The sequence below is a fragment of the Pinus tabuliformis genome, chromosome 1_2 (assembly GCF_031772625.1).
Source record: "Pinus tabuliformis cultivar Carrire ecotype Pingquan chromosome 1_2, CPIR1, whole genome shotgun sequence".
Classification (NCBI taxonomy): Eukaryota; Viridiplantae; Streptophyta; class Pinopsida; order Pinales; family Pinaceae; genus Pinus; species Pinus tabuliformis.
In genome coordinates this window covers 422,134,778-422,148,603 of record NC_142298.1, presented here as the reverse complement: position 1 = coordinate 422,148,603, position 13,826 = coordinate 422,134,778, and the positions used below count along the sequence as shown (strand labels likewise).

The following is a 13,826-nucleotide window of genomic DNA, read 5'->3' as shown; positions in this document are numbered from 1 at the left end:
GGCTCGACCTGCTGCTCCGTGGCCGGCCCTTCGCCATCTACATGTACCTTCTACTGTGTTTCCTATAGACTACCCAGTTTTCCTTCAATGGTGGCTGTGAGCACATATGCTTCGTCTAGCCAAGGCTTCAACTGAGCCTTTAATAATGCTTCCCTATGTTGTGCTGCGTACACTTGCTCTTTCAGCGCCTTTTCTTCCTTGTAGCTTTGCTAGCCTTTGGGTAATGGCGACGGTGCACACTGTCACTTTAACCTCGTCATATCGTTGCTATAGCTCCCGTGCCTCTATTTCCAACCTCTGCACATTGGGATCCTCCTTCAAGTTGGTGACTACTTCGAGCGGCTGCTTGAAGAGCGCAGTGCAATCCTTTACCATGCTATCTATTGCTACAATGACGTCCTTGACAGCTGCCTCGCGCTGCTCTCTGACTTCTAGTAGAGTCGAAGGTTGGGCCTTCAACGCAAGTTCTGAAATCTTAAGGTTCAGTTCAAACTGAAACCTTGTCAACTCTGTTCTTGCTTCGCACTCCAGCAGCAAGCTTCCGAATTCTCACATCCATTGGCTCATCTTCGAGAATGTCTAGTTCTGGGATAGACCTGCATGCCTCAGCCACTACCTTGGCCATGCACTCATTCTTGTCCGTGATGGCCTTAAAGAGATCAATAACAGAGTTCTTCTGTGCAACCATCTGAGCGTTGTTCACCCTCTGCTCACTGATAATGTGTAGCACGCGCTGTTCACGGGCCCGAAGTTCCACGATCACACCATCCTACAAAGTGTGAAGGGATTCACTTGGAAGCGCAACCAAATTGAGTCCAACCCCCTTGAGGGCACTGACAGTGGCCTTGTCAGCTTTTGCTTTTGTAATCAACGCTCCGTCTGACAACACTATTGCCGGGGATCCAGTGTGCGCACCATCCCAGTTGCTTCTAAGGTGCCAGGCACCAAAATAGTTGATGCCGCGCTGCTCCATCCCACACTAGTCTGTACCTACGATGCCTAGATCTATAGCTTGTGCAGACGCGTCTGAATGGTGCCCAAGCCCTGTTTCTACTGCTGCTCAAACTGCTGCAGCAGTTCCGCAGTCGCATCCCTTACTACATCACCAATGTCGTTCAAATCACCTTCAGTCAAGGTGATTGGGTCGAGGGAAGTCTTGCTGGCCTTGGACTTCACTAGTGCACTTAATCTGGAATGGAGCAGTCTCCGGGTCAGCTCCTCCCTGCTCTGATTATTGGTCTTCCTCCTCTATCTCCAGGGAAGGTGACTTCTGACTCCTATCAGAGCCGCACTCCTCCTCTTCTTCCTATCCTCCTGTTTGCTTCACGGCAGTGTGCTCCGCCTTGGTTTTATCCTCAACCTCCTTCTTCCTTTTCTCAACTAATTGTTCCATCTTCAGCCTGGCCTCTTCCTTTTTTCGCTTCGCTGCAGACTTGCTAGACCCAGCTATCAAGTCCGAAGCGATGCACCAATCTACTAGCCAATAGCTGAGGACCGTTGCGATCACATCATCTGTGTCTATGTATGGAAGGTCATACCACTTTTGTTCAGGATCCTTATGCACGTGCATGCAGACATGGTGGAAGTCCGCCTTGAACTCCACATACTTTGTTAGCTGATCAAAAGCTGTCGGCAAGAACCGTGGGTTGCGGTTGATGGCCATGTGGATATTCATCTCCATCAAGAATCCCTATCTCAAAATATCCCATTCGCTTGTGCCATGGCTTAGCTCTATCTCCAAGTACCAATTCATAAGTATCATATCCAAGGTGTGACAGAACATATGCACCCACTTTGGTTGCAGTTCTGCTCCATAAGCATCGGTCCATTTGGCTAAGTGATCGTGTGGATCACTCCTTCCATCATATTTCTTTGTCAATCGTACTTTTGGACGACCAAAAGGCACCCTCATCATTCTTCTATATTCACGCCATCCATCGAAGTTGTCTTTATGCGTACCCCTGTTGGGAACAGGTCCCCTGGGGTCAATTTTGGGGTGAAAAGCCCAAGTTTCCAAGTTTTGTAGTAAAGAATGTAAAGTCTCCGCATTTTGTGACCATGGAGCACGAAGATGTAAGCAGTCAAAAAGGGATGATTTTTTGCTGATTCGCCATCCTTAACTGAATCAGAGACCACTGTAGCACAGGTATCCCCATTCTTTCCCATGTCTATTTTGGCAAATCATTCACGTCGGACCCTAGGCCCAAGATAACTTGGTCCATTTCATATTCTCCTATCTGCATGGTGAGTGTCATGTCTTGTCCAGTTCTTGCCTTATGTTTACCAAGCTTTCTAAATACGTGCGGTCCGTTAGTAGCGGTTTCCTTGCTAGCACACCTATTGATCAGCTCTTGAAGCCCCTTCACAGCCTTGCTATCGCAGAGCCATTTCATGAAGGTCTCTAAGAATGTGGTAATCATGGACGGATCCATTTCTTCAACCGATTTCTCCTAACTCCCTGAGGTAGAGGCCTCAGCAAAACTTTTCTTCACTTCCATAAATGTTTCTTTTGCGCGTTCTAGATCAAACCCGGTCTCCTTTTCTGGTGCTTTGTGGACCCACTCGCCTTCTTCAGGCTGCTTCCCCTTATCCTCACCAATCGTCGCTCCACTCTGTAGCATAATATTTACCTTAGGGTCTTCCTCGCGAGGCTCAGCCCTCATCATCTACAGGTTCTGAGTTGGTTGCTGAGGTTGCGCCCCCTTCTCGCATATCTTAGCTAACAATATAGGGAAATCCTTTGTTGCATGGTCAAACTGAGTACAATAGCGGCATGACAGCCGTCTCGGGTTTGGGTAGCCTCACGCGTAGTGTCTTGGTCCTCCACAATTGTAACAAATAACCTGCCTGTGACCTATACCAGGTCCTCCTCCACCTCAGCCTCATCCTCGCCCCTGATACTTGCCTCGTGCTCCTCTAGTGCCTTGGTTTGGAGGTCACGTTTCTGCCTGCACCTTGTTTGCAGGTGTCCTATCCATCATTAATTTTTAACTTCGGCAATTTCACTCTTCATGACCCACAAATTGACAAAAGTTACAGAAGAGCTGTTGCGGTGTCTTTACGAATTTCTGCAACAAATGGCAATTGTCTATCGCATGTTTCCCAGCTACCTGACAGATAGCACACCATAGCGCGGGCCCTATACTTGGCCCTGCAACAGCTTCTAGCCTTAGATGCAGTGGTCCTCATGCTGAAACATAATTTGTGAAAACTGGACAATGATCTTTGTCATGCCCTTCGCTTTTGCACTTTAGGCAGCATACTTCTTCGTGTGCCTCTGGTCGAGCTGTTCTGTCTTTTTTCAAACTTTTCATTTTGAGGCAAAGATTTTGCAACTGCGCATGAATCTGCTGAACCCCCAGATTAGCATCTTGCATCGGTGTCTCGTGTAATCTCACCGTGATTTCCAGAGCTTCCACCTGGGTCCCAATCTTCTATTGTGATAGCGCAACCCTTAGATGAGGCAAGAGTGAGGGCACAAACCACTCGCGGTGCTGCCCATCAGTCAGATTCATGTTAGCCTCGCGGATTGTACACTTCAATATCTGATCCAAATCCCAGGGTGTCTCACTAGGCTTCATCATGATCTCTTTGAATCCCACAATTGATTACGCCTCAGACTTAGGTCTACTAAATTCCTTATTCAGCGCAGTCTGGATATCTGCCAATGCAGACATCGGATTATCAGTGTAGTACTTAATGTACCAAGTTAGTGCATGGTCCTGCAAAGCACTAACCAATGTCACTTTCTTCATTTGATCGTCCGTGATACCTTGAGCTTCCCATACAGCCTTCGCGACAAACCAAAACTGGTCTGGATCTTCATTTCCTACACCCTTGAACACATGTAGCTTTATGGAGTTCACCATGTTGAACGGTGGTGGAGGTGGCGATGGTGTGGGTGAGGGGGTAAGCAATGGAGGTGAGGATGGAGGCGGTGTGGGTGGATGAGGTGAGGATGGAGGCGGTGTAGCTATTCGCGGGAATCCTTGTCTTATCAACTGAATAGCACTTAGTGGAAAAACCTGTGCTGCTCCTTTGTCGTCACTCAAAGGAGGCTCAATCATCAGGCTATTTTGAGGGCCTTTTCTTCCTTTGTCCCTAAAATTCCTTCCAATTCGCGCAGCCCCAAACACCAAGGTAACTGCATAACCTGCTTTTCACACAAGATCATCTTAATCCAAGTATTTAACGATTTCATATACTTACCTCATGGCCCTTTGAAGAAGCGACGCTCTGCTTCACTATAACTGATCGAAGTATCAACTTCGAGCTCTTTCACAAACCCTCCTATGATACAGTCGAGCCAATGATTGACAGCGCGCATGATCTTATCTTCAGAGGCTTCCAATTTCTTCACTAACTCTAGGGTCTAGACAATCGACCGTAAAGCCTTCACCTCCCTTGGCCGTCTTCCAACTTCGTGATCCACTCGTATAACTCAACCGGGAAGGAAAAAAAGAAGATTTCGTGTATCTTTGTGTACAGATATATGTCCAACCATTGTTCTTTCATCAATCGTGGATTCTTGTTTTATTGCACCATGAATTCGTGGATATTTCTATCCAACTAGTCTTCAATCTCCTTCTTAGTTGGATTCCAATGATGCGACATCACACATCTCGTTATGCAGATCCCGGTCTCGGCAAAGGAAACATTTGTTTGCTTGATGGCCCCTAACCCAGGTTCAACGTTAAGCAGCAAAGTAAATCCCTACACTACTGGCCCTTTCGACATCAATCCGCAGAACACAGATTGAAGTCTCACTCGAAGTAGTATGGGGGGATGCAAAAGCCAAGTTTCCGCACCCTGAGATGGTTGTGATATCAGTTATATGCCCTAACCTCCATTCATGCAGACCGATAAGCCCTTTAGGGCTTATCCAATTACGTCTCTTATTCGTCCCTAAAGCCTCCACAAAATTCTCGGATCGTCCTTCACGGGCCCTAAATAAATAGATCAGGCACTTACGCGCCTCTATAATTACTCTTACTTCTGTACTCACTCAGATTCGCTTAAGTATTGGTTAAATTTAACATGCATTACAGTTACCTTCGCGTAAACATATATTCTAACTTGCATTCATATGACAAAGTAAAATACATGGATTCGCGCATCAATATAACATTGATTCATAACCCTAGTATTCAACATAACATAATCACACTTTCATAACAAAAGTAAAATAACACATACACAAATAATTCAAAAATACTTCTCTTTATTGATAATCCACATTTCTAGTACAGACTCTGACTACCTAGTGCACACAGCTGCAGGGGTTTGTGCACTCAGCTGTGGACTTCTACCCTAGACCTTTGCGAACTTAGCTGCAGAGCCTCTTCCTACGCTAAGACTCTTCACTCTTAGCTCTCACTGGCCCATGCATAAAACATAACAAGACTCAACTAAACTGCCTTAAACTCTTCTAAGACTTCCTTTTTATACAATCTCATGGTCTGCGGACCAAGGGTGGATCTCATCAAGCCGACACAACTATCTAAACTAAGGGCGAAAACCCTTTTTAACTGCTTACATCTTCGGGCTCCGCGGTCACAAAATGCGGAGACTTTACATTCTTTACTGCAAAATTTGGGATTGTAACCCCAAAATTGACGCCAAGGGACCCGTTTCCAACATGGTTCGAAACACGTCAACCAAAAATTTCTCTTATGTGATTTCTATCGAAAGACTTTGCGTAATTCATTATGGATCACAGAGGCTTGAATACAAAAACATTGTGTAATTTTCATTGGTTGATTGAGCTCCATAGCTAGTATATGTTCTAATAGATTGAAACGATATGCGCATGAGGGATATGTGTGGGAGGAGCATTATTCACACATATCCTTAGCTCCACATAGGTTCTCCCTTTGCGCACTTATTCCAGATGCTGTAAAACGTCAACTATCATGGTATTTGACAAACATATTTTCCTATTCTACAACAACATTTTGACGAAATGTCACATAAGCTTAATCAAATTCTCGCGCTCTGAATATATTCCCTTCCCATACACTTCTTTCTATGCACTACAAATCACTATTTTTTACATTGTTTGATACACATATTTTCTCATTCCACAACAATTTTTTTATTGGTAAAACAAATCTAGCAATTACTTTATCTTCGCAAATAGTCACATCCATTTATTATTCCACCACACAAGCAATAAGTTCCTCCAATTGCATAATTCCAATGAACATGACAATTGGTGTTATGTATCCTTGTAGAAATATGATATGCAGTTAGCTAAATTTGGACAAAGCTACCTTTTTGTCTCTATTTTTTTCCTGTTTTCTGCTACTTTTGTTGTGTCTCCTGCGATATCTTCTTTTGTAATTGTGCTCACATTATTTTAATAATGAAATTTGTATACCTCACATTGCAATTTTCAAAGTGTGGACGTGTGGGAGTGCAGAGGAAGCACAATAAAATCTTCCTCCGCACCTTGCATATATCATTTACATGTTTGGGATTTTCCCCAAAATTTAATAATATAATTTATCAAACTATTTATTTGTTTAATTAAATAAGTTGATTTAAGATAGCAAAATAAAAATCTGTTTAAAACTATTTATCCATTCATTCATGCATTTCAACATTCCTTTCAATTCACCAAAAGGTAGGGATTTCTCGTTGAACCTCAGGACAACACCCTACATTCAATCATGGTGTTGTGCAATATGCTAAATAAAAATATTTTTAATGCATCCAAGCAATCGTTGGATATCAATAAAGCATAAAGCATAAGATATTAAAGAATAAAAATGAATTCCAACACATAGGGGTCAGATTACTTGTCCTAAAGAAACAAAACAATCATCTCATCAAATTTTAAATAAAAAGAAATGCAAATAAAGAAAAAAAGAATATGTGGATGCCATAGCAAGGAAAGGGAAACCTCGAACACTCGACAACATTGGAAGTGTTTGTAAATTAATATCACATTTATAGATCAATCAATTTCCTGTGCTCTGCACATATTACCCTTCCATACACTTCTTTATGCAGACTACAAATTACCAAATTTTATGTTTTTTTTTTTTTGACATTAACGGTTATGGTTTTAATTTAAGGCGGCAAACAGCCTGCCGCTGGCAATTACATTTCAGAGGGAGAGTTCATAGCTTCATATAATTGTTCATGTCTGAAGGAGAGAGTTCCTCTCTGTTCTGTCAAACTCACACCCAGAACAGTGATTTGCACCACGGCGGATCAGTACAGAAGCATTGGTTGAATTGATTATAGAAGCATCCGCTTGAATGAAAGAGTTGCCCAGCTGTGACCGCTGAAACGATTGAGGTCAGCTGATATCTTTAGACCTTCCCTGTACCAGTATACAATGGAAATCGAGCCTAAGAGGGTCCTCGGTTTCTTTGGAGGAAATACAGGTGATTTGAGCATCTTAAGAGCACAGAGCCGCGATTTTTGAAGGCGGAGAAAGCTTACTGGACTTCTTCCTTATGTCAACGGAATCCACCACAGCAAGCGCACTTTGAGGAAGATCATTCAACTGCTTCGACGCTTATATGAAAACCTTCTCAGCAAATCCATTCCGAAGGAGCTTCTTGGGTTGCTTTTCCTTGTCTGTAAGCCCCGGCAAAGGGTCCAATGCCCAGGTCCTTATTCCATCATTATCAAAGCACAGAAAGGCACCATTGACAATGAAATGCAGACAGAGAAGGAGAACACTCTTGCCTGACTCTCCTTTTGCCCTTAGGGTGAGTGAAATGGACCCAGATTATTTTTCTCATTGCCAATTTCAAACATAGCGTACACTACCTCTTATGCAAGATGAGAAGGATATCTGAACTGAAATCAAGGCTTCTTACAGCTTTGAAGCTAACCTGTGGGAAGGACCAGGGATGCAGAGGAGGACAGAGCATCGAAAACCAATGGATCCAATACAGCAGAACGAACTGCTAAAACCTTAAGGAATAGGACTGTAGGATTCCCTTAAATTAACCACCAGAGCTCTTCGATTGCAGCGTGAGCCAAGATTGGCCTCCAAGTCTGCTTGAGAGTTGAGCCCTCTTAAAATGTGAAAGAAGGAGATTTTCCTGAACTTGGGCAACAGGAGATGAATTTTTTTGATAACAGTGGCTAAATGGATCTGTTGAGGAGAATTATGAGAGAACATTGCCTGGATGACGAGCCTAGAGTCTCCAAATACACAGAGAGAGAGGATGTTTTGATTGATTGCCAGGTTCAGCCCTTGCCACAATGCTAGGGCCTCTGCTCTATTATTGGTTTCGATGCCCAGGCCCCAATGGAATCTCAATTCGGTTGCCCCTCCAGGGTTCAAGAGAACCCCACCACTGCCTGCCTCCCCAGGGTTTCCCTTAGAAGCCCCATCAAAGAACAAACAATATTCGTCTAAGGTTGATCTCCATTTTATAAACTCCTGTTCCTCCAATCTGATCTCCCAGTTGGCATGGATAGGAGCAGATGGGGCGGATCTATCGTTCAGGTTCGGAACCAGTTCTTGGATCCATTGCTCCTCTTCTTTGACCAACTTCAATTCATTTCTAGGGATAGTATTGGCCTCCAAAGCCTCGCCTAGTAGAGCTTTGATTTTAGAAATTACCCTTGTAGGATTGCAGCTTTCTCCTCTAAAAGTCCTGTTATTTCTTTCCAGCCACAGCTTCCAGCATATAAACTTAGGGATCCACATCCAGCTTATTTTGAGAAAACTTTTTCTTTTAAGGCTAAAGGGAGATTGAATGACCCAGGTTCGGAATAGATTGGATATACTTTCTGGAAGAACGAAGTTTACATGGTTTAACCTCAGAACTCCCCTCCATACTACCTGAGCAAAAGGGCAGAGCAGCAACAAATGATTGACATTTTCTTCAGCAGCCAAACAAAGGGGACATCTGGAGGGACCTTCCATCCCTCTTCTTCTCAAATTGTCTCTGGTGAGGATGCTGTTGTGCGCAACAGTCCAACAGAAAAAGTCAATTTTGGGGAGAGAGGGGAAATCCCAAATAAATTTCCAAATAGCTGGATTAGGAGGAGCATAAGGGACAGCCAGAATTCTTTTGTAACCTTCGGCAGCTGTGTAAGAGCCTGAGAGGGAGCCCCAGCCTCTTTTGTCTTTAGAGTTGGCTTTTGAGGGGGATTTGCCTTGAAGCATGTCCAACAGAAGTGAAGCTTCCTCCTGCATCATATGAGGAATCTCTCCCAGATTCCAACAATCCCAGAGCCTATCAGGATCGTTCTTCCAGGTGGAAATGTCCCACAAGGTATGCAAATTGGAGGACTGGAGCCAAGCTCTGATATTTGCTAGCCCCTCAACTTGATTCAAAGGCTGGTCTCCCAGAATTGAATCATCCCAAATATTAATTTTTCTGCCATTACCTGGGATCCAGTAAAGCTGCTGGCTGAAATGCTCCGTAGCTTGTCTGCAGAGGTTGAAGATTGGAGATCCTTTTAAGGTTCTTGGAGGCTTATCCAGACATCTCAGACGATGTCCTTGGTAGTATTTCTTCCAGATGACTCTTTTGCTCCAACTAGATTTACCGGAGACTAGATTCCACAAGATCTTGGTTCCCAAAGCGAGGTTTTGAGCAGCCAAGTTACGAAGATGGAGGCCGCCTTCCAGAAGAGGTTTCTTGATGGTCTCCCAATTCACTAAATGAATCCTTCTGTCATTGTTGTTCCCACCTTCCCATAGGAATCTTCTCAACAAACTGTCCATTTTGCTGAGAAAGGATTTGGGGGCGAGAAGAACTGTGTTTTGGTAAAGCGGCATACTTATCAGGACTGACTTCATCAATATGACTTTCCCTGCGTTATTCAGCCATGAGGCACCCCAAGCTTGGATTCTGTTCTTTAACTTATCGAGCAGCGACATCCAATGAGCCATATTGGGTTTGGTTTTGAAGATTGGGATCCCGAGATATTTAAAAGCCTCCCAATTACGAATTCCATCCATTTCTAAAAGTCTTGCAATGTCAGACAGCTCCTTTGTTGTGCAGTTCCAGCCATAGATTGAACATTTCCGATAATTAATTTTGCTTCCTGAGATCGATTTGTATATGTCCAGTTCCTTCTTGAAGGATCTGGCAGAGATTAGGCTGGCTCCTCCTAGCAGCAAAGTGTCATCTGCAAACTGTGCATGGTTGATATCCTTCACCCTCTGAGTCGTTCTAAGGCCTGGAAGAATTTGAGTCTGTTGATTGTGATCAAGCTGGAAACTGAGGACCGATGCCTGAATAGCATAAAGGAGAGGGGACAGGGGACAGCCTTGTCTGAGGCCTCTAGAGGCTTGGAAGAAGTCAGTTGAGCGGCCATTGACCAGGGGAGCGATCCATGGGGAGGTAATACAGGCTTTCACCCAGTTTATGAAGCCGTCAGAGAAACCTAGATTCTTCATTACATTGAGCAAAAAATCATGTCTAACCCTATCGAAAGCATTAGCCAGGTCGAGCTTTATAACCATACCTTTCTCTTTTCTTTGACAACTTGAATGGACAGCTTCTTGAACCAGCACAATGTTATCCAAAATCTTTCTTCCTTTTATGAATCCACCTTGATTTTCAGGGATGATGGCTGGCAAAATATTCTTTAACCTATTGGCTATTATTTTGGAGACCAGTTTGTAGCTAGAGTTGCATAATGATATGGGCCTGAATCTGCTAAAGTCGGCAGCGCCTTTCTCCTTTGGAATCAAAGCTAGGAATGCCGAATTGATGCCGCCGCCCAGCTTTGCACAATTCTGGGATTTCCTGACCATTCTCAGTAAATCTTTTTTGATTGTCGACCAGCAGGCCAAGAAGAACCTGACAGTGAACCCATCAGGACCTGGGGCTTTATCAGGCTCCATAGAGTCCAGAATATGCTTTATTTCATCCACGCTGATCGGAGCAGTCAGCATGACGTTGTCCGAATCCTTAACGCTCTTGGGAATTAAATCCATTGGATAGATCTGGGGATCTATAGGATTTTCTTCAGGAGCCGAATATAGATCTTTGAAGAAGGAATAAGCTGCTCTCTTAATGCCATCAAAGTCCTTTATAACAGTGTTTTGGTGTTGAATCTCAGAAACTGTTTTGAAGTGCTTTCTGGCTTCGGCTTGCTTGTGAAAGAAACTGGTGTTCCTATCTCCGGATTTTAACCATAAATTTCTAGATTTCTGTCTCCAGAATTCTTCCTCCTCCCTGCTGGATTTATGAACCTTTTTTTGCAGCTCAACTTCTTTTCGAAGGAGATTTGGAGTTACAGGACTCTTCTCAATTTTTGTTTGATGGGCAGCAAGGGTGTTGAGAGATTCTTTTCTTTTGGCAGTAGGAGTTTCTAGTCTTTTGGCCCACTCCTTAAGACTTCTTTTTAAAACTCTAATTTTCTCTTCCCACACATAGAAAGGGGAACCATGGACAGGTCTATTCCAGGCATCCGAAACTACATCTTGAAATCCTTCTTGCTGAATCCACAGAGGGCTGAACCTGAATGGAATGGGGCCTAAATTACCATCCAGTGAAAGCTCGAGAAGGATGGGCTTGTGATCAGAAATGATATTTGGGAGAATTTTAGAAGTAGCCATTAGACCGCAAGTCAGGAAGGATGAATGGACAAGGAATCTGTCCAAACGGGCAGCTATATGATTTGGGGCTAATCTTTTGTTGGACCAGGTGAATTTGCCTGAAGTGGGTTTTATATCCTCCAGGTCCCAGCCCAATATAATGTCTTCAACCCATTCTCTAGCGGGGTCCCTCACAATGGATCCTCCCTTTTTCTCGTCAAGAGCAAGGGTGACATTCAGATCCCCTGCAATGATTATATTTCCTGGATTTTGTTCTGAAAGAAATGATTGAAGCGAGTTCCAACAAAATTTTTTCTCCCCTGGCAAAACGGGAGCATATAAATTAAACATACTTACTTGTTGTCCTGAATCTTTGTGAAGGAGCTGAGTGAAAAGCCAGTGGGGACTGCTTTTTTCTTGGATGAGATCATAAATGGAGCTATTCCAGAAGGTGGCTATTCCACCAGAAGCTCCTCTTGCGCTTACAGCTCTTCCTTGACCTTTTTGCCAAAATACTTTACTAGATTGGAGGAGGAGGGGTTCCTCCAGCTTAGTCTCCTGGATGAGAAGGATTTCAGGCGAATATATTCTCACTATGTCTCTGACGGCTTCCTCTTTCGACCTGCTGCCTAATCCTCTACAGTTCCAGGAGACGTATTTCATTATTTACTGATTTGGGGGATTGAGGCTCCTTTTGGAGCCTTGTTGCTCTTACGCCCAGATCTCGTATTCATCATTCCTTTGAGGGTTTTTTGCGAACCTTGGAGGACATCTAAATAAGTTTTTTCCTCTCGCTGTTTCTTCTTGGATTTCCGGCCCCTTGTCGATTTCATAGGAGTGACTTGCGAGTTATCTGTTTCAGAGTCTCTCTCCTCCGAGTCCTCCTCATATTCAGATGCGAGGCTAATATGCTCTTCATTTCCTTCTTTCCCCTGCTGACCATCATCAATTGGAGGAACCGATGATTCGCCTTCAATATCTTTCACTTGCTTCGACTTATTTCCCGTTTCCTCTTGTGTCTCCATGGTCTCCACCTGATCCCCTGAGGAGGAGCCATCTTTGAAGTCAGCATTGGACTTTGGGTTAGATTGAGGTTTCCCCAATGATGCAGAGGGTTTCTGCCCCGGTGGCTTTGGGACCGCCTTTCCTTTTTTAATTTCTTTCCATCCTTCCTCTTCAACCGTGATCCCTGCTGAAGCTTTTGGGCAATCACGTTGGAAATGTCCATGCTCGTGACAGGTTCGGCATTTGAACGGCAGCTGCTCATAGTCCAGCTTCTGATAATGCTGCCATTCTCCTACTGAGAGCTTGACCGCTTCGGGCAGACCGGCTTCCAGATCGACCTCCACGCAGATTCTGGCGCATGTATATTGGCCCTTATGGTCAGCTTTATCAATGAAACGACCTAGCCCATTTCCGATCTTCTGCAGGGATTGATAGCTCCAGCAGTGTATCGGAAGGTTGGGAAGGCGAACCCAGACCGGCGCCTCCTTAGGGACATCAACGGAGGGGTCGAAGTCGGGGCTCCATTTATTCAGGTACAGACCTTGATTACCCATAAAATACGGCCCGTTTCTGAACACCAAATCCCGGTCTTCTTTGGTTGTAAACTCGAAAATGAAGTAGCCTCGTCCCACAGCGTAGCAGATCACATTGTTTTTTAGCTGGGGTCTCCAGTTCCTCTGAATCCATTCGTCCGTGATTTTTGTGGATGGCCAGCGGCCCATAAACTGTCCTACTAGGCCTCTGTCAGCCAGAGCCAGGGCGATTTTGATCATTTGTTCCTCTGGGAGATCAATCTCAGGTATCTCTTCCAGTTTCTTGATGAACTTTGGCGCCTCTGTAGCTTTGCGTTTCTTCCCTTGCTGTTTTAATAGACTACTGAACGCATCTGCAGATGAGACTGGAGGGTTGGGAGCGGCCTCCCCGCCCCCTGGACCGCTCATGGCAGCGTCAATCGCAGGCCTGTGGCTCTGTTGCGGCTCCGCGATTCAGAGCAGCGCTCGGCTAGGTTTCTTACTTCAAATTACCAAATTTTATGTTATCTGATACACAAATTTTCCTTTTTCGCAACAACGTTTTTATTGGTAAAACAAATCTAGCAAGTAGTTTATCTTTGCAAATAGTTGCATGCTTTGATTCTTCCATCGCACAAGTATTAAGTTCCTCCAATTATATAATTCCAATGAACATGAAAGTTGGTGTTATGTAGCCTTGTAGAAATATGATATATAGTTAACTAAACCTTAGTAGAGCTACCTTTTTGTCTTTATTTCTTGCCTGTTTTATGCTCCTTTCA

The 13,826-nt window shown here is 44.1% G+C and overlaps 1 protein-coding gene across 1 annotated transcript; it reads right to left on the bottom strand.

Moving 5' to 3' along the window:
- Nucleotides 1–7,933: 7,933 nt before the first annotated feature.
- LOC149206142 (uncharacterized) lies at nt 7,934–13,473 on the bottom strand. The gene is made up of 4 exons (XM_089397608.1): nt 12,288–13,473; nt 11,183–11,847; nt 10,601–11,017; nt 7,934–10,216 (listed from the first exon to the last, which is right to left on the bottom strand). Exons 1-4 carry the CDS (start codon nt 13,471–13,473, stop codon nt 7,934–7,936), a joined length of 4,551 nt encoding a protein of 1,516 aa, XP_089253734.1.
- Between the last annotated feature and the right edge of the window lie 353 nt (nt 13,474–13,826).